Here is a 20,570-nt window from a genome sequence, read left to right on the forward strand (position 1 = left end):
ACTCCTGTGAGTTTCTGCTCGACATGCGCAGAACAACTTTTTTGGACTTAAACCCAGCAGATGCGGAAGTGGTGCATGAGTGTGGCCTGCTCTGGATGCCTGCTCAACCACCGACCCCGACTCCCAGCCCGCATTGGAAGCGCCACACGTGGAAAATGTGAAAGCAGAAGAGGTGCAAGCGCGGAGGAAACCAGGCTAGGCTAGCTCTCACCGGCCGGCTATCCCGACCATCACACTCGCCAATGTACGCTGGCTAGACAATAAACTGGACAACATCCACCTGCTCCGATCATCAACGACTGCCGCCCAGTTGCACTCACTCCCATCCTCATGAAGTGCTTCAAGCGGCTAGTAATGCACAACATCAAGTCTGCCCTCCCTTCAACCCTGGACCCTTTTCAGTTTGCTTACTAGTCCAACCGCTCGACCGATGACGCCATCTCCACTGCCCTACACTCAACCCTCACCCACCTGGAGACCAAAGACTCATACGCCAGAAGGCTGTTCATCGACTTCAGCTCAGCAATCAACACAATCATCTCCCAGCAGCTCATCCATGAACTGGACCAGCTTGGACTCAACACCTGCTGCTGGACTTCCTGACAGGGAGACCACAGGCAGTTTGAGTCGGTAGCAACACCTCCAGCACCATCACGCTGAACACGGGAGCCCCCTGATGATGTTTACTGAGCCCTCTCCTCTTCACTCTGGTGACCCACGACTGCACACCAACTTCCAGCTCCAACTCTTCATGAAGTTTGCAGATGACACGACTGTGGTGGGTCTCATCAACAACAGTGATGAGACAGCCTACAGAAATGAAGTGAGCCGCCTGGCTATGTTGTGCAAGGACAACAATCTTCATCTAAATGTGGAGAAGACGAAGGAGATTGTTGTGGACTTCAGGAGAACACGCACCCAGCATGCTCCACTAAACATCGATGGTGCTGCAGAAAGGGTCAGCAGCACCAAGTTCCTGTGCACATCTCCGAGGACCTGTCCTGGGGCCACAACACCGCATCACTGGCCAAAAAAGTCCAACAGCGCCTCTACTTCCTCCGCAAACTAAGGAGAGCAAGAGTCCCACCCCCCATCATGCTCACCTTCTACAGAGGCACCATCGAGAGCATCATGACCAGCTGCATCACTGTGTGGTATGGCACCTGCCTTGCTTCCTGCTGCAAGGCCCTGCAGCGCATCATGAGAGCAGCTGAAAAGATAGAAACAAGTCCTCTCTCTGAAGCGGTGAGAAGGTCGTTGCTAACCTTGACAAGTGCCGTTTACGTACTATAATGTTCCCTAAAACCTGACTGGAATTTCTAAAATTAACTGCTGGATTTAAGGAAATCACATAACTGATTAGCGACTATTTTCTCCAAGATCTTAGATGAAATGGGAGATTTGTTATGGGTCAATAATTATTTAGAACAGCAGGGTCAAGGTTAGGTTTTTTGAGAAGTGGTTTGATTTCAGCTACTTGAAAGGACCGTGGTACATATCCAGTTGATAATGATAGGTTAATTATATTAAGGAAGTGGTTGCTAAGTAAAGGTAAAGCTTCTTTGATGAGTTTTGTTGGAATTGGATGGTTTAGCTGAGGAGACTATTTTAATCAGCTGACTGATCTGTGTTGGAGAAAAGACATCCATGAAACCAAAAGGTTCAGGAGTCAGATGTGTGTTTTCTAAAGAAGGACTAGAGTTGGTGGATGACAGGACACCGTTAGTTTTGTCTCTGATGAGCAGGATCTTATTATTGAAGAAATTCATAAAATCATTTTTGTGGAGACTTGATGGAATACTGGGCTTATATGCACTGTGGTTCTATGTTAGTCTAGATACAGTACAGAACATCACAAATCTATGATTGTTTTTATTGTCCTCGATTAATGATGAATAATAGGCAGCACTAGCGGAACAAAGTGCCTTCCTGAATTTATGTAAACTATCTTGCCACGCAGAGCGGTGTTCTCCTAGTTTAGTAGAACACCATTTCCTCTCAAGTTTTCAGGAATGCTGCTTTAATTGGTGGGTATAAGAATTAAACCAAGGAGCTTGCATCCCCTGTTTTATAATCCTATTTTTTAGTGGAGGTTTTTCGCAGTTAGTCTGTTTTGTTGTCAACAAACTCATCAATATGAGATGGACTAACATTAACTGAGTTCAAAAAATGACCCGCTGTATAGTTCAGCTGCGGGATTAAATGAAGCATACTTGGGATTTCTTTCCTGAATTTAGGAATAGTATGATCTGATAAGGGCTGCACGGTGGCGCAGTGGGTAGCGCTGTCGCTGCACAACACGGCAGGTCCGGGTTTGAGTCCCGCTCTGTGCTAAGAATGTAAGTTCTCCCCGTGTCTGTGTGGGTTCTCTCCGTGTTCTCCGGCTTCCTCCCACCTCCAAAAACATGCGCCTCAGGTTAATTGGCCGGTCCCAAATTGCCCGTAGGAGTGAGTGTGTGTGTGCTCGGTTTTCTTTCTTTGTGTGTGGCTCCGCGGCGCACTGGCTTTGTGCCCAGAGTGTCCCTCACACCCTATGCCAGCTGGGATAGGCTCCAGCTCCCGTGACCTGCTGTGGCGGACTAAAGCGGAAGAAAATTAATGATCTGATAAATTTCTAGTATACACTTTTTTTACAGGAAGGGAATTACACAATAGCCAAATGTCAAAATTTATCAGACAGTGGTCAGAGAGGATAGGATTTTGTGGAAAGATGAATAACTCTTCAATTTCAAACCCAAAAATCAGGACTAAGTCCAGAGTATGCTTAAAGTGGTGAGTAGATTTCTGTACACACTGACTAAAGCCTACGGAGTCTAGTAACAACATGAATGCGCTACTGAGGCTATCATTACTGTCGTCCACGTGAATATTGAAATCACCAACAATAACGACCTTATAAGAATTAAACTAGTTAAGAAGTCGTCAAATTCAGATAGAAGGTCATTGTATGAACCAGGAGGATAATAAATTATGACAAATAATAGAGGCTGAAATACTTTCTGGACTGGGTTTGATAGGCTCAGACTAAGACTTTCAAATGAATTAAAGATCATTTTTGGTTTAGGGCTCAATTGCAGCGTGGAATTAAAAGTAGATGCACTTAATCAGGTTTTCATTAAACAGAAGTCATCAATAAGATAATCTGATATAAAGTAATTGTTTAAAACAGCTTAATATTTATTTTATTGTACTCTTGAGCTGTTGGATGCTTGCTTTTGATTTTTATTAAATTGTCCAGATGTCCAGTTGCTTTCCTCTGGACTTGAAATGAATTAATTTTACGTGAATTAACTTTAAACAATCGGGGGACAGACAAAGTCTCAATAGTGTACAGGTAGGTGACAGTTTGGTGGGTGACAGTATAGTGGGTGACAGTACAGTAGGTAAATGTGTAGTGGGTAACATTACGGTTGGTGACGATACAGTGGGTGACCGTTCTATGAGCGCAGAGACCTGTTTAATACTGTGCGGAGACCTGTTCAAGACTGCGACCCTGCATCCCGGTCTCAGCTCAACATTACAAGAGAAGCATTATTAAAAGAGAAGCATACTATGAGTTCTTGCAGGTGCAGACTAATTGTTTGGTGACTCTACAGATAAATATACCTTACAACAAAATAAATCTGATTGTTTATACCTGAATGTGTCATTAAAGATTAAAGCAAAACAAACAAATTCCATAAAATATATTCTTGTGTTCACCTTAAACACACATACACACAAATGTTCGTTAAACACTGTAAGAAACATACTGTAATGCTTGAAACCTTCAACTTTCTCTTCACTGTTTGTCTTTCTATATGATGATTAAGAACTCCAGATTTTTTCTTTGCTTTCTTTTTAAAGTCAGGATAAAAAAATCAGTGTTTTGACTTTCATCTCGAAATTGTGACTTCTTTCTCAGAATTCATACATGTTTGATTCAAGCCAGGGCCCACTTCCACTGTAGTTTTACCAGAAGAATTTTTATTATTATTATTTTTTAGAAAATAAAGAGGAAGCTGGTCAGCTAGAACTCAAAAGTTTACTGTTGTGTGTGAAAAACTATTGAACTGGACCAAACTCAAGTCTTGGTTAAGTTAGAGGATTATAAACTGCAAGAAAAATATAGAGGATCAGTATATTGGAATTAAATCTGTTGTACTTTTTATGGCACTGTAGTTGTATTTACTATGAATATAGGAATTATAGGAGATGCATGGTGATGCAAATCCACTTGGCACGTTTATGTGAAAATAGAAAGTCCTTGAAAAAATTGGAAATTATTTTAATCACCTGGTGAGAAACTAAAAGAATGCCTGTAAATGGATACAATAATACTAATCAATCAACAAATCATCATGTATGTAGGATGTATATTACTTTTAAATGGGAGAAGGCAATTTTCTTTGAATATAATTTAGATGTGTACAAAAATGACCCTCTTCATCGTTGATACTGTGGTATATTCTATTTCTAGCATCACTGTGGAATGATGTAATTTTGTTCTATTTTTGCCAATCAATCAATCCCCATAAACCCTTTCAACTCAGTAAATAGGGTGGAACCCAACCAGGTGTGTAATTAATAAGACACCCTGGTTGCCTGTCTTGATTATACAGTGTCAGCGCTGTGCAATTCAAATACAATTGCATGTTTGGAAGACAAGTGTAGACAGTATCTCGTTGTCTAACAATATGATTGTCATTGACTTAATTCTTTGGCTTTATTCAGTTTGTGTCGTTACGTCTGTCCAAATAAACACCTTCACCTCTCCACCCCTGTCTACCGCTAAGGAATGCGTGCTTCAAAACAGCTTTCAGCCGGCCTTTACGGCTAAAGGTGATTTTGTTATTGGGGGGATTTTTCCCTTTCACTACAACCAAGAAATGCCAGACATCAATTGTACCTACAGACCACTGCCGGTGAAGTGCAATGGGTAAGTTAAATGGAAGTTTATGTTTTTGTCAAACCCTTCCTATTATTAATTGATTTTGATTTATATTCCCCAAGCTATAATATATATTTAATGTCACCTGATATGTAATAATATATTAATGTATAGTCGAGGTTAATGGTTTCAGTTTGAGTTCTGAGATGTTTACAAAAAAAGATTTATGGATATGTTTTCTTCATTAAAATAATTGCTGTGAAGCATGTTACACATACAGTTAGATTTATTTAGGAAGTTATACATGCAAGATTTTGGTGGTGCTAGAAATGAGGTGACAACTTTTCAGAATTTCATTTCTGAGACATAATGCATTCAACATTACAAGGAAATTTACTCAAAAATAACGGAAGAATCACCAAATGCATGCTCTGAGAAAACTTAAAAAACATGTATAAGACATGACAAAAAATTCAGAAAAGGAAAAACACTTAAAATAAGTGAATGTGAAATTGATCTTTTCTATTTTCTTTGTATATATGCTGAAGCTTTGATCCCCGGGCTTTTCGCTGGGCTCAGACAATGAGGCTTGCAGTGGACGAGATAAACCAAAGCATAAAACTGTTGCCTAACTACACCCTTGGATACAAAATATTTGATTCATGTGCTTATCCACTGACTGGTCAGAGGGCTGCTTTGGCTGTAGTGAATGGGATAACTGACTCTCTTTTGTGTCGTGGTGCCTCTCCGCTCCTCGCTGTGGTTGGGGAATCTGGTTCAGCTCAATCTATTGTTGTGTCAAGAATCCTGCAGCCATTTAAAATTCCAATGGTAATGATGACTATTACTCTGTAAATCTCTAAGAATATAATGTGTTTAACAGCACTGTATTTTTGCTTCCTCTTACAGATCAGTTACTTTTCTTCATGTGCATGTCTATCTGACCGAAGCCAGTATCCTACCTTTTTCAGAGTGATTCCTAGTGATGACTATCAGGTAGCATCTAACCTTAGACTTTAAAAAATAATAATAACTTTTCAGTGCTGAAAATATCTTTTGAAAATAAAATATACTGTATCTATATTTGTCAAGAAAATAATCTGTATTTGTTAATATCAAATTAAATTCACTTGTGTTTTGAAACACAGGTGAGGGCCATTGCTCAGCTGCTATTACACTTCAACTGGACTTGGGTGGGGCTCATACGAGGAGATCATGAATATGGACATTTTGCAGTGCAAGGTTTACTAAAAGAATTAAAGGATACCAGGGTGTGTATAGCATACCAAGAAATGATCCCCCTGCTATATAATACAGAGCGGGCACTGGAGATTATAGAGGTAGAAAAAGTGGCACGTTGTATTGAGTTTCACACAGTTTGAGAGCATTAATTAAATTGCCCATTTTGTAGTATTGTCTTATTACACTCACTTGTTAGACTTAGTCCCAAAAATTACACATGTCTTGTTGTTTTTATCTGTACTGTTCTTTGGTATTGCTCCTTTAGTTTTAAAGGCTTTTGTATTGTTTTTTTGTTATTCTTTTGTCATTTGAAAATTCTTTCCTCCCTTATTTGCCTCTGTGCACAGGTAATACGACACTCTTCAGCAAAAGTGGTGGTGGTGTTTTCAGCCGAGGGGGAGATGACGCCTTTTTTGAGAGATTATATGATCCAAAATATCACTGGAATCCAGTGGATTGCCAGTGAAGCCTGGGTCACAGCATCTGTCTTTACGGGGAGTGAGTATTACCCCTACATGGGGGGCACCATCGGATTTGGAATCAGGAAAGGTCATGTATCAACACTCAGTGACTACTTGAGGACTGTAAACCCTCAGCTATATCCTAATAATCCTCTTGTTAAGGAGCTGTGGGAGGCTTTGTATGGTTGTAGTCCTTCTTTCTCTCCTGGCAATCGTTTTCCTCCGTGCACTGGACAGGAGACTCTATTGGATCAACATGCAGCCTACATGAATACTTCTAGCCCTAGAGTGGCCTATAATGTCTATAAGGCTGTATATGCAATTGCTCATGCCCTCCACAACCTTCTGCTTTGTCAAAAAGGCAATGGGCCTTTTCAAAACAACTCATGTGCTCAAAGCGACAACATACACCCCTGGCAGGTACAACTAGTATGCCCACAAAAATAATGTATTGAAAATGTTTAGTTTAAAAAAGCATTTGATGATATCTATTGGTTTTCAAGCTCCATCACTATCTTCAAGAGGTGACATTTCATATTTCGGGACAGAAGGTGAACTTTGACCTGAAGGGTGACTCCATACCCTATTATGACATAATCAACTGGCAGAGAGGCACAGCTGGGAACATTGAGTTTGTCAATGTGGGGCTTTTTGATGGAACCAAACCACCAGGAGAGGAGCTGGTGATCCAGGAGGACAGGATCATATGGGCGGGACATTTGAGTGAGGCAAGCTGCAGAAGCTGTATTTTTACCTTCATCAGGTGGCAAATATTGAAGGTCTGTAGTTTGAGGTGGAAGTGAGTCAGGTGGACAAAAATGATTGATCTGATCAGTTACTTTTCATTATTTGTATAGGATGATTAGTTTCCAGTCTAACAAAACTTATTTCACTTTCAAGTAACAGCAGGATAATTTATTTTTTCAATGACTGTCATATTTTGTTGCACAATGTTGTTGTTGCATTAATGTCCTCATGAATACTTTGGATTTAAATCTCCCATTTCTCCAACCACCATTTATTGTGTCCGTCAACAGATAAATATTTTGTGGCACAATGTGTCACATTACTGCCATACTTGATGATAAAAAAAACAGCTTAATCTTTTTCAGAAACAAAACAAATCAAAAAATCAATTATTCAATTCTGATTACAGAACACTCAAGGCAGAGCTGAAAGCCATTGTTTGCTCTGCAGGTGCCAGTCTCTGTATGCAGTGCCAGCTGTCTTCCGGGCTACCGAAAAGCTGTCCGTATTTGGGAGCCTGTTTGCTGCTTTGACTGTCTACCATGTGACTCTGGAAAGATTAGCAATGAGACAAGTGAGTTGAAAAACAACAACAACATCAACCACAACAACAAAAACAATAATAGTAATAATAATAGTAATAATAATATGCAGTATTTCGTTATTGACATAGCTACTGTTTTTCACCATCTTTCTTGTAGATTCAGCAGAATGCACATTTTGTTCAAAGGATTTTTGGTCAAACAGTGATAGGACAGCTTGCATCCCCAAGAAGGTGGAGTTTTTGGCCTATGATTCCTTAGGTAAAGCCCTGACAGTGACTTCTGTATTTGGTGCTTGCTCCACTATAATTATCTTTGCAGTTTTTCTCAATCATCGAAACACAGCCATCATCCGTGTGAATAACTCGGAACTCAGCTTCTTGATTCTATTCTCTCTCACTCTGTGTTTCCTGTGTTGCCTTGTATTCATTGGGGAGCCAACTCCATGGTCCTGCATGTTGCGCCACACTGCCTTCAGCATCACATTTTCACTGTGCCTCTCCTGCATCCTGGCTAAAACTCTTGTGGTGTTGGCTGCTTTCACTTCCACCAGGCCAGGGAACAACATCATGAAGTGGTTGGGGCCTATGCAGCAGAGGCTCATCATCCTCAGTTGCACTCTGATTCAGGTGGTTACCTGTGCTTCCTGGCTCATTGATGCTCCTCCTATCCCATCACAAAACACACAATATGAACCATCAACAATAATATTAGAGTGTAGTGTTGGCTCTCGCCTAGCATTCTGGTGTGTTTTAGGTTATATTGGTTTACAAACCTGTCTGTGCTTTGTTCTGGCCTTTCTAGCACGCAAATTACCTGGCAACTTCAATGAGGCAAAGTTCATCACTTTCAGTATGCTCATTTTTAGTGCTGTGTGGCTTGCATTTATTCCTGCTTATATCAGTTCCCCTGGAAATTATGCAGATGCAGTAGAGTCATTTGCCATTTTGGCTTCCAGCTTTGGCTTGTTGTTCTGTCTCTTTGCTCCAAAGTGTTACATTATTTTACTGAAGCCAGAAAAAAATACAAGACAACATATAATGGGAAAAGATAAGAAGTAATGTATCATAAATTAAACTAACACACACACACACACACACACACACACACACACACACACACACACACACACACACACACACACACACACACACACACACACACACACACATATATATATATTAGTGCTGTCAGGTGATTAAATAATCTAATTAATTACAGGATTTGTAATTAATTGATCTAATTAATCACATTTTAATCTCGAACCTGCTAAGGGCCCCCAAATAAAGGATTTGAATTCTAGGACATTACAAAATTGTAGTGCATGACTAATCAATAGAATACACCAAGAAAAGAAGATTTGAAATCCACATTTTTATTGGTTAAGTGTGCTTCATACATGAAATTCAAAAGAAAAAAGGCCAAGCACATCAGTAAACCAATTAGGCCAAGTGCATTTCTCAAAAATGCAATACAAATACAGTTAAATAAAATAAATAAAATTCAGAAATAAAATAAAGCTGGGTCTCAAATAGGCACATAAGCAGACTTTCAATCAAAACTAAAGCTGACTCAATACAGCAATTCTAAATGAATAGTATAACATGCCTCTAAATAAGGCAACTAAATAGCAAGATGCCAACAGGCATAATGGTAAGCTAACGTTCAACTCTCTGTCCTTGACATGTTTTGCTTTTAAATGATACGTTAGGCCGGAGCTGCTTCGGTGATATGAAAATTATATTTTGCAAAAGGTACAAATAATAATAATAATAATGATATTAATATTAATGATAATAATGATGGATTAGATTTATGTAGCACTTTTCTGGACACTCAAAGATGCTTTACACCAGATCCATTATTCATTCACTCCTTATTCATACTTGATGGCAGACTGACCGAGGCGGCTACAGCACAGATTGGCAGCGCAGAATCTATATATATGTATATATATATATATATATATATATATATATATATATATATATATATATATATATATATATTCTATTTTGATCCGTCTGGAGTAAGTTCCCACTAGGCCAATGTGCACCCAGAAATATTTCATTTATGCTTGCATCTTTTAATTGTCTTAATTAACTTTAATTAGTTATACAATTTGATAAAATTCGCTATTTAAATACTTCCTATACTTTAAGTCTGCTACATTGTCCACTACATAGAGATTTTTAAATTATACATTTTATTCATTCTTTCTTTTTGCACAACTGCATTTTTATGTGATGATTACAAATAAATTAAATTTGGATATAAATACAAACACATGATTCTGTTTTAACAGTTTAATTTGAAAAGACAGTTTAAAATAAAACAATTCTTTGTTATGATATGCTCCAATGGATATTATATACATCTTGAAATGGAACCTATTCCATGGTTATATTTTTAATGATAAATGTATTTGCATGTTCTCCTCATTGTCTTTGTGGGTTTTCTCTGGATTCTCTGGCTTCCTCCTACCTCCAAAAACATGCGCTTCAGATTATTTGGCCATTCCAGATTGCGGGTAGGAATGAGTGCGTGCATGTTTGTCTGTCTCTGTGTGGCTCTGCGGTGCTCTGGAGTCGCGCTCGGAGTTCCCCCCTTAGTCAGCTGGGATGGGCTCCAGCTCCCTGCAACCTGTTACAGCGGATAAAGTAGTATAAAGACAAATGAATGAATGAATATACATACACTCCCAGCACATTCAAAATTAATTGTTCTACAGAGGTTGCATGTATTGATTAGCATGTTAACACTATTTGAACTTTTGATGTAGTATGACATTGGTTGTTTGTCTGTTAAGCATATCTCTTCTTTTGTCCTCACCTAGTTGGCATTTTCTCAGCGTGCAAATTAATTGCAGAGTAATATATTTCAATTAATGTACTGATTCTGAGACTGTACACCAAAGCACACAATGTTTTTGGAGTTCCTTATAATGTCAATTTAATAGGTGAATAAATTCTTCCCAGATAGTTCTTTTATTAAAATGCTAACTATTTTAGCTACTTAAGGGTGACACTGAATTAATTCACATCAGTGAATTATTCAATCACTGATGTTAACTCTTTATTTGTCCAACAGTGAACTTTGTTGTACATATTTACTAACATGTTAATAAGCACTGAGCACTGAAAATGAACACATAAACTACATCATTGTTATCTCAGTGTCAGTAACGTGTGGTCAGGGGAGGCAGGTGAGGCACAGCCTCACCTGACATCATGAAAGAAAAAATGGAAAATGGAAGAAATAAATTAATTGGTTATATTTATCCAATCGTGTGTATTATAAAGTTATTCTCTGTTTAATGTCACCAATTTTAGATTATTTTTACTCAAAATCGCTGAATCCTCACATTTACCACTGAAATACTGAGAAGAGACCTGAGGCATGTACCATAAAGCTGGATTATGGCTAAGCGAGATAACTTCAGGTTTAACGCTGGCTTTTCGGTACCGTAAAGGTGGCTTACTTTCTATCGGGCTACATTGTCGTGGTAACCTATGCTTAACACCTAACCTGCTCCGAAGCAGGATAAGTTCAGGATAAGAACTCAGCAGGTATAAAAGCCCCACGTACTAACCAATCAGTTCTCTTGGAAAATGGCCTGTCCGTTTAATGAGAACCCGGTGGATCTTGCTGCACAGTAGGGGCCGTTACTACTCTGTATTTACCAAGTAAATACTGGGTAGTATCGGCCGATACCGGTACGATACCGATACTTTTTGCTTGGAAATGTCAAGATCATTGAATAATTGACCGCCCCCCCCCGAGTTAGTTTATTATAATTGTGATAAACACAGCACAAAAATTTTAGGCAATAAAAATGTTTCATTTTTTAATAAATAACTACAATGCAAACTTTAATAGTATAAAAAGATAAAATGCTTCTACTACAACAACTGTTTCAGAACAAAAGTCAAGAGAGTCAAACCAAAAAAAAAGAGCAATGTAACGTAATGTTATTTAAGGAATTTAAGTTTGTTTAGCACTTTAATGTACATGGTTCACAATAAGTTAGAGATTATGAGAGACTCATTTTTGGGGTAATATTACATAAATAAAAAGTATACTTCTTCTTCTTTAATGAAAATGGTGTTTCTTCTCATTCACTATATAACTTTTATTTGTATCATTACAATTCAGACCAAATGGGAAAGCAGTCACATAAATAACAATATCAATAACATTGTGAACTTTGTATTTTTATCTGATTACTTTAGTAATATAATTAATCAATAGATTAATCGATTCCTTGGGTAATGGATAGCTGTAGACCTTAGTAAGACAAGATTTTTTTCAACTGGGTGAACATATAACCATTGAACCAATCTCCTAAAATTGATACCCAATTACATTGTGAAAAACAGATTAGGTGGGTCTTGTTGATTTTTTTGGCTGAAAAGCCTCTCCCAGATGTAACCAGGATGAATGTTACCATAGTAATATTCAATGGTTATTTTGGTTATTATTAATATTTTGTTTATTCTTACCATATCAATGGACGTTAGGTTCCACACTAGTGTGAACTTGTCACGTGGTGTATGACATCACGCATTCACCTGTGGGGCTGCGGGTGGCTAATGATGTCACCTGCAATAAAAGCCAGTGAGAAGACGGCGTTGGGGGGGTGTGTGTCCGCGAAAGAGAGAGAGATCCGGAAGCGCCGAAAGCAGCCGGCATTGGAGTTCCCTGATCAGCCGCAGGCTACCGGAACAGACCTGTGTGGAGGAGTTATATGAACTATATGAACGTTGAACATTTTTTATGGATTTGGTCAGAGTGCCGGTGAGGACTCGACTAAATGATGGCGAGCTAGGACTCTGATTCAGAGCGGGGACAACCGATGCGGAGAACTTCGCCTGGTCTGGTAGGAGGCTCTGGAAGCCGGTCCCCCACGTCACCTCCGGACACACCCACTTACACACACGCACACACACGCCATTGCCAACGGACCAATTACGGCTTGGACTTGACCCTCGATTATTTTGGACAATCAGTGTGATGATAAATATTGTGTGTGGGTTTATCTGAAATGTACTTTACTTTAGTTAATTTTATTCCTTCTGCAGAGAGTGAATATTGGGGTTCACTGTATATATATTTTTTGCTTCACAAATTAATATAACATACTATTTGCACATAAAGTTCTGTGTTTGTGTGGTTCATTGCACCGCTACCTCCATGAGTCGAATTCGTCTTCTGATTGACTAGTCCAAAAGCTAATATCTTTAATTAATGTAGCCTGGAAACTTGCTACACAGAGTACATTGTCTCTGTCCGGAGGATGCAGCAGGCCAGTGGCCAGGAAGGGGGAGGGGCTAAGGGTGTGTCTGAGTCACTCAGGCAGATACTCAGAGAGTAGCAGGGGGCGCTGGGCGAGAGAGAGAGCGGGGTGCGCTATTTGATAGCCGGCTTTATGATACCGAAAATCCGGAGGGCGGATGTTAAGTGAAGCCAGATAAGTAGGAGTAAGCCCGGCTAGGTTAATCAAGCTTTATGGTACAGGCCTCTGGGGTGAGGCACCAAGCAGTCGAGCCTCACCATGGATTACGCAATGACTCTGCTAGCTGTGCTGGTAGCTAAACAGTGAGACCGCAATGCTAGCTCTCTATGTATGTCGCTATTAAAATGTTCGAACATGTTTGCTATGGCACTAAATTTCCATATATTCCATGTATATTCCATAAATACATAAACTGCATCACTGTTATCTCAGTGTTTATCTGGATATAATTGGTGGATGGGACTTTGGGTCAATACAGCGGTGTCTTATGATAAAAGTTTAATTTGTTCTCTGACTGAGCTCGTAAGTCAAACTACTCGTATCTCAAACAAATTTTCTCTATTTGAAAATAACAAAAATTATTTTAATCCAGCCTAGTAAAAAAGCCCAAAGCCCCTAAATTATACATATTCTTAGTGTTTACAATTCATTATTTAAAAGGTACGTGAAAAACAAAAGTCTCGAGCCCACGTGAGCTATGTCTTTACTCTGCAGACAACACATGGGAAGGAATGAGATGTGGTCTCAACTGATATATCCATCTGCCAAGTAGCGTGTGAGAAAATTAAAGTTTTAGGAGACAATGTGCCTTGTTGGGGTTCACATGGTATTTACAATGGCTTGAGCATGAAGGTTGTTCATACAACAGCCAAGTCACTGACCCTAAAAGGGTAATTTCACAGAAGTTTATAAAGTATGATGACCCGGGGATAAACATCTGAATGTCGTATAAAATGTACATTTGTTGTTGGGATGGGTTTGAACTGATATAAAAGATTAAATGCTCTTACGGTTATCATAGGAACACTCTCAAAGTGCTGCTCTCCATGCAGAGAAATGATTGATCACACCACGTCCGTAATTCATAGTTCTTCAGACAATTAGCAACTCTCATTTTAGTAGGAAGAAATACCCTGACAAAACGGTGTCCCGAAGTACAACTCGTAACAGATTTTCACTTTTATGTTGAACAAAATGTGGACCAACTGATGGCTTGTACCTCAAAAAACGATTAAAAATTAAATCAACATTATTATTCCCCAAAGGAAGGGACATCATTTGTCTGTATTTATGTTTAATCACATGCATAGGATATATGTGTACAGGATTGTGACACACACACACAAACACACACACATACAGACACCCACAAACACACACAGACACACAGACACACACACACACACACACACACACACACACACACACAGTAAGCATGCATTGCTCAAGGGCACCTTGGCAGTGCTCAGAAGGTGAACTGAAAACTTCTGCACTGTTGACCCTAACTCCAACCATAACCCTAACCCATTCTGTAATTCCGGCACTGTAGGCTCGCCCACCTGTATGTTGGGGCTATGAAATCAAGCTGCTCTTTTTTCGACTTGTCAAGCACCTTCTACACCGTACATTCCAAGGTGTTGAGATGGTACTGGATTTCTGTCATTCAACCCCCTCTCAACAGCCCCAGTGGTCACTGGGAAGTGAAGCACCTGGGACTGCAGCTGGATAACAGACTGGACTGGTCATAAGATTAGAATGTACTTAGGATGACCTTTGTCGCCAGATCCAAACCTTCCGGTTCCTCGGCATCCTCATCTCCTCAGACATCTCCTGGTCTGACAACACCACTGCTATCATTAAGAAGGCACAGCAGCGACTCCACCTCCTGAGGGTTCTTAAAAAGTACAACCTGAAGCCCTCCCTGCTGCTGACCTTCTACCGCACATCCGTCCAAAACCTGCTGACCTACTGCATCACGGTATGGTACAGCAGCTGCACCATGGTGGACAGGAAGAGTCTCCACAGAGTCGTGAAGGCAGCTGAGAAGGCAGCTGCTCTCTGCCCTCCCTGTCGGAGATGTACTTCTCCTGCTGCCTCAGCAGAGCGAACAACTTACTCAAGGACAATACCCACCCAGGTTCAGGCCTGTTTGACACTCCTAAACTCAAACACGCACTGATAACCCCCCCCACACACACACACACACCACACAACTGTGCAATTTTTCATTGGGAACATGCAATACATGTCATACATTTTTCATCGGGGACATGCTGGGCATGGCACTTGTTACTCGATGTGTATACATTTTTGTAAATAATCGGAAGCATAACCATTGTATATACTTGTACTTGTATTTTATACTTTTTTACTCTTTTTCTACTTTGTTAAATTATTGCACTGCAAGGAGTTTCCCAAAATCTCATTGTACTATGTATAGTGACAATATGCATGCCTACAGGCCCCCTTGTGTGTGTGTGTGATACAGGGGCCTGTACTCACAAATATAATAGCTAGAGTGTGCGTTCTTAATTTCCCTTTGGGGATCAAACCAGTCTATAAAAAAATAAAATAAAATAAAATAAATAAAAATAAATAAAGGCTTCCTATTCTTCTATTCTATTCTCTACTTTCTGAAGGCTGGTCTCCTTTAACATCTACTTTGAGCTCCTTAAACTATTCCACCACTCTGTAGTATCCAGTGTGCTGTTCTAAGACATTGTATGTTGGGGTGGTAGCACAAGGGAAAGGGACATGGAACACCTGAACAGACTGTTGGAACCTTGGGGGGGGGGGGGGGTTAAGTTGGAGGGGGATAGTGTGTTTGTCAAGGTCAAGGTCCATACACATGAGGGGGCTGTATGTATGCAGGGGGAGGTAGAGCCCGAAATGAGCAGCTTGTAGGGGGGACGGCACCTTGCTCAAGGGCGCCTCGCGCAAGGGCGCCTCGCTCAACGGCACCTCGGCGGTGCTCCAAAGGTGAGCTGACACCTCCAACTGTCAGCTCACACCCTGGGTGTGTTTGGGCAGGAGTGGGAATCGAACCGCCGATCTTGGAACATTGGGAGTCCCACTCTACCACTGAGCCACTGCCAGTGGTAGAGTGGCAGTGGAATTTATAACTGTAATGCCTCATATATGAGCCCTGAGAATCTTTTTGTTCATCATGTTTTGATTTTTGAAATAAAAAATACTACAAGATCCAATCTGATGCAATCTACTGCAATACAATGATCTTGGATTTAGAGAGGCTGATGGACTAGCACAATCAAAGTCGAACTGTCAACCTCGATAATCTCACATGCTTCCTCTGCATGCAATTTTTTTGACTATGTTTTGTTTTTCAAATTCTATTTTCTCTCTTGTCACCTGCTGACAGGCCATATGTCAATTATCCAAGAGATTACTTGGATATGCAGTGAAGGATTAAAAATGTGTATTTAGAGAATTAATAGTAATAATAATAACAATAATAATAATAATGGATTAGATTTATAAAGCGCTTTTCTGGACACTCAAAGTCGCTCTTACATTTGATCCATTATTCATTCACTCCTAATTCATACTTGGTGATGGCAAGCTACGTAAACACACACATTCACACACCAGTGTGAATGTGTGTGCTTCATTGGATGACTTGCTCTACCACTGAGCAACTGCCGCCCCTTAAATTGAGACTGGGCTCACATTGGTTCATTTTTTTTCCTTCCAATGGGAATGACTATAAAATTCAGCTCCTTGGTCAGAATTGCTTAGGTTTAGAGGAGGGTAGATCATGATGGGTTGGATGACAATCACCTTATTGTCACTGCTAGCAAGGGCAAAGCCAGAAAACCAAACATGTAAAGTTATTGGGGAGACAGGGTTCATGGAATTTTCAAAGGAAGGTGACCTTATGATAGGAGGTGTTTTTTCAATGAGTAGTACACGCAAACTGGAGGATAATGGCTATAAAGAATTTCCTTATACGTACTGCAAAAAGTGAGTGACTATACATGAACTATGTAAAATTTATATGTAACATATTATGTAATGTTTCATGTGTCTGCGTGATGTGTTGCAAAATTATGTCAATAATTTGTAATGTGTCAGTAATTGGTGTGGTTGCAGTTTGAATGACAGGGAGTTGAAGTTTGCCCGGACAGTGATTTTTACTGTGGATGAGATCAACAGAGATACCAAGCTCCTTCCTGGGGTGAGTCTGGGCTACAGACTGTACAATGGCTGTGGGAGTGAAAATTTGATACGAGCAGCTGTGGAAGCTGTAAACGGTGAGAGTTTAAAGGACTGCAATGGGCAGATCCAAGCTTTGTTAGGCCATTCATCTTCAGGAGTTAGTGAAGATATCAACACCATACTAAGCCCACTATTAATTCCACAGGTAAGGAAAATTGTTTAGAAAATAATTGCCTTACTTATTTATGTATATTTATATATCTAAATGAAAATGACAGTTTTACTATATTTGACTTTTCTCTGAAGGTGAGTCATCTCTCAACCTGTGCTTGTTTGAGTGACAGAAGACTGTACCCCACTTTCTTCAGAACTGTGCCAAGTGACCGCTTTCAAATTATCGGTCTTGTGCATCTAATGAAATATTTTGATTGGCGCTGGGTGGGGATTATTTACTCCCAGGGTTTATACTCAGAGAGAGGCACAGCTGAATTCATGAAGGAGGCAAAGAAAGAGGACATATGTGTTGAATACAAGTTAACTTACTCTAAGACTTCTCAAATCAAATTGGATGTAATTGTAGAAACACTTAGGGAATCCTCATCAAATGTTGTTCTGTTGTTTATGTCCTTGTCTTTCACCAAATTTTTCCTGTCACATATGGAGAATTACAACATAACTGGAAAGCAATGGGTTGGCAGTGAGTCTTGGATCACACAAGTAGACTTGGCATCTTTTGAGAGAAGAAATATTTTAAATGGAACAATGGGTTTTGCCCTTCCCCAGGCATCCATACCAGGACTAGGTGAATACTTACTCAGCTTAAATCCTTTACTTGAGCCACAGAGTGCAATAATTAAGGCTGTGTGGGAGAAGTTCTTTGACTGTAGCTTCTCTCCATCAAATACATCCTCAATATGCACCGGCAAAGAGGATCTCAGAAGAGTCTCCAGTGATTACACAGATGTGACACATTTCAGGGCTGAGAACAATGTCTACAAAGCTGTGTATTTGGTGGCATATGCCCTTCATGCTATACTACAATGTGAAAATGGCTCAAATCCTACCACTGGAAAATCTTGTGTGGACAAAACCAAGGTTAAGCCTAAACTAGTAAGTTACAGAAAATTTATTCAAACATGGGATCAGTTTTGCATTTCAGCTGTTTAAATTGTGTCTAAGATTTCAAAGTATTCATTGGGTTATGTTTTAATTAGCAAATATCTTGCTTATTTCTTCTTCAAAGTGAATGTCAGCTAAAATGTGTCTGTACAGGTTTTGGAACATATAAAGTATGTTAACTTCACAACACAGAATGGAGCCAAAGTTTTCTTTGATGACAATGGAGACTCAGTTGCCCAATATGACTTGGTTAACTGGCAGATGAAAGAAGATGGCTCCGTTGACATTGTTACTATAGGCCAATATGACACCTCTTTTCCTGAAGGGAAGAGGTTTAAACTGAGTGACAACACCAGAATAGTTTGGGGAGGAAACAGCATTGAGGTAAAGTAAATGGAATTCATAATCCAGGTTAATTGAGAGTATTATGGAGAGCTAGTGTTTCATAATTCATATGAACTTAACCTATCTAATTTTACATTCTCAGTGATGCAGGATTCATTTTGTTGTACGTTTTTAGAGTCTATATTTTGCTTAATCAGGTGCCTAGGTCTGTCTGCAGAGAACCATGCCCACCAGGGACTCGTAAAGCCGTGAACAAGTTTAAGCCGGTGTGCTGTTTTGACTGTTTTGAATGCCCTGAAGGAACAATAAGCAACCAGACCAGTGAGTATTCAAAATGAATTACACACACACACACACACACACACACACACACACACACACACACACACACACACACACACACAATTTGATTTTTATTGAATATGATTTTATTTATTTGACAGATTCTCCAGACTGTTTCATCTGCCCACCTGAGTTTTGGTCAAATGAAAGGAAAGATCAGTGTCTCCCAAAACCTTCTGAATATCTTTCCTACAAAGAGATCATGGGGGCACTTTTATCTGGATTTGGCTGTCTTGGTGTATTTTTATCTCTTCTCATATCAATCATTTTTTTGACTCATAAAGAGACGCCCATTGTCAAGGCCAACAACTCTGAGCTGAGTTTCCTGCTGCTACTTTCATTAAAGCTGTGTTTCCTGTGTTCTCTAACTTTCATCGGCCAACCTTCTGAGTGGTCCTGCATGCTGCGACACACGGCTTTTGGAATCACCTTTGTCCTTTGTATCTCTTGCATTTTAGGCAAAACTATAGTTGTTTTGATGGCCTTCAGAGCTACACTCCCAGGCAGTACTGTCATGAAATGGTTTGGTCCCACACAGCAGAGGCTCAGTGTTTTGACTTTCACCCTCATTCAGGTTGTGATTTGTGTTCTTTGGCTGACCACCAACCCTCCATTTCCAAAGATGAACATGAAGTACTATAAAGAGAAGATCATCTTAGAGTGTGCCCTGGGTTCAGCTGTTGGATTCTGGGCTGTGTTGAGTTATATTGGACTTCTTGCAGGCTTGTGTTTCATCCTGGCTTTTCTAGCCAGAAATCTACCCAACAGTTTTAATGAAGCCAAACTCATCACCTTCAGCATGTTGATATTCTGTGCAGTCTGGATCACTTTTATCCCAGCTTATGTCAGCTCTCCTGGGAAGTTCACAGTGGCAGTGGAAATTTTTGCTATTTTGGCTTCCACTTTTGGTTTGTTGATATGTATTTTCTTCCCAAAATGTTATATTATTATCTTCAGACCAGAACAAAATTCCAAAAAGCATCTGATGGGAAAAATTTGAAAATTAATTATTTGAGTTCTGAGAAAAAATAAATACAGCTATACTACACCTTAGTAGACACTTTTTTTTCCATTTGTGTATGGGTATGTTTTAACTTTTGTTTTCTCCACTCTTTAAGTTAAAAAATAATTATATATTATTTAAAAGGGGGCTACTAGCCATATGCAATTGAAAATAATCCATATTCAAAATCTTGGTTCATTAGTAACTGAATGTCAGGATCAATTGAAGATTCTATCACTAATCTGACAGATACCGATAATTCTGCAGGACAGTGTGATGACACGTTTCTTTGCTAACCAGATTCATGACCGAGGTTTCTCACAGCACAAACAAACAACTTCCAAGGAAACAAGGCAGTCAGAGACTGCAACATCCCACGACACCCCTGAATTCAAAATTTTACCCTGACCTACACATTTTTGTGCCT

The 20,570-nt window shown here is 39.7% G+C and overlaps 2 protein-coding genes across 2 annotated transcripts; both read left to right on the forward strand.

Annotated features, from left to right (window-relative positions):
• Positions 1–1,095: 1,095 nt before the first annotated feature.
• On the forward strand, positions 1,096–8,923 carry LOC137596812 (extracellular calcium-sensing receptor-like). Its single transcript, XM_068317569.1, has 8 exons — positions 1,096–1,245; positions 4,776–4,918; positions 5,419–5,701; positions 5,780–5,866; positions 6,019–6,210; positions 6,460–6,993; positions 7,077–7,296; positions 8,028–8,923. Exons 1-8 carry the CDS (start codon positions 1,096–1,098, stop codon positions 8,921–8,923), a joined length of 2,505 nt encoding a protein of 834 aa, XP_068173670.1.
• Positions 8,924–13,428: 4,505 nt separating this feature from the next.
• Positions 13,429–20,140, forward strand: LOC137596813 (extracellular calcium-sensing receptor-like). The gene is made up of 8 exons (XM_068317570.1): positions 13,429–13,449; positions 14,942–15,236; positions 16,974–17,139; positions 17,269–17,539; positions 17,641–18,444; positions 18,607–18,837; positions 18,996–19,119; positions 19,242–20,140. Exons 1-8 carry the CDS (start codon positions 13,429–13,431, stop codon positions 20,138–20,140), a joined length of 2,811 nt encoding a protein of 936 aa, XP_068173671.1.
• Positions 20,141–20,570: the final 430 nt, after the last annotated feature.

This window comes from Antennarius striatus, chromosome 6 (genome assembly GCF_040054535.1).
Source record: "Antennarius striatus isolate MH-2024 chromosome 6, ASM4005453v1, whole genome shotgun sequence".
In the NCBI taxonomy this organism is placed as follows: Eukaryota; Metazoa; Chordata; class Actinopteri; order Lophiiformes; family Antennariidae; genus Antennarius; species Antennarius striatus.

Excerpts from the sequence above, each read along its gene's own strand:
- LOC137596812 (XM_068317569.1), top strand. The coding sequence starts at position 1,096 with ATGCTCACCTTCTACAGAGGCACCATCGAGAGCATCATGACCAGCTGC. Across the intron at positions 5,702-5,779 it reads AGCCATTTAAAATTCCAATG|ATCAGTTACTTTTCTTCATG; the intron begins GTAATGATGACT and ends TTCCTCTTACAG. Across the intron at positions 6,994-7,076 it reads ACAACATACACCCCTGGCAG|CTCCATCACTATCTTCAAGA; the intron begins GTACAACTAGTA and ends TTGGTTTTCAAG.
- LOC137596813 (XM_068317570.1), top strand. The coding sequence starts at position 13,429 with ATGACTCTGCTAGCTGTGCTG. Across the intron at positions 13,450-14,941 it reads TGACTCTGCTAGCTGTGCTG|ATCCAAACCTTCCGGTTCCT; the intron begins GTAGCTAAACAG and ends CTTTGTCGCCAG. Across the intron at positions 19,120-19,241 it reads AACAATAAGCAACCAGACCA|ATTCTCCAGACTGTTTCATC; the intron begins GTGAGTATTCAA and ends TTTATTTGACAG.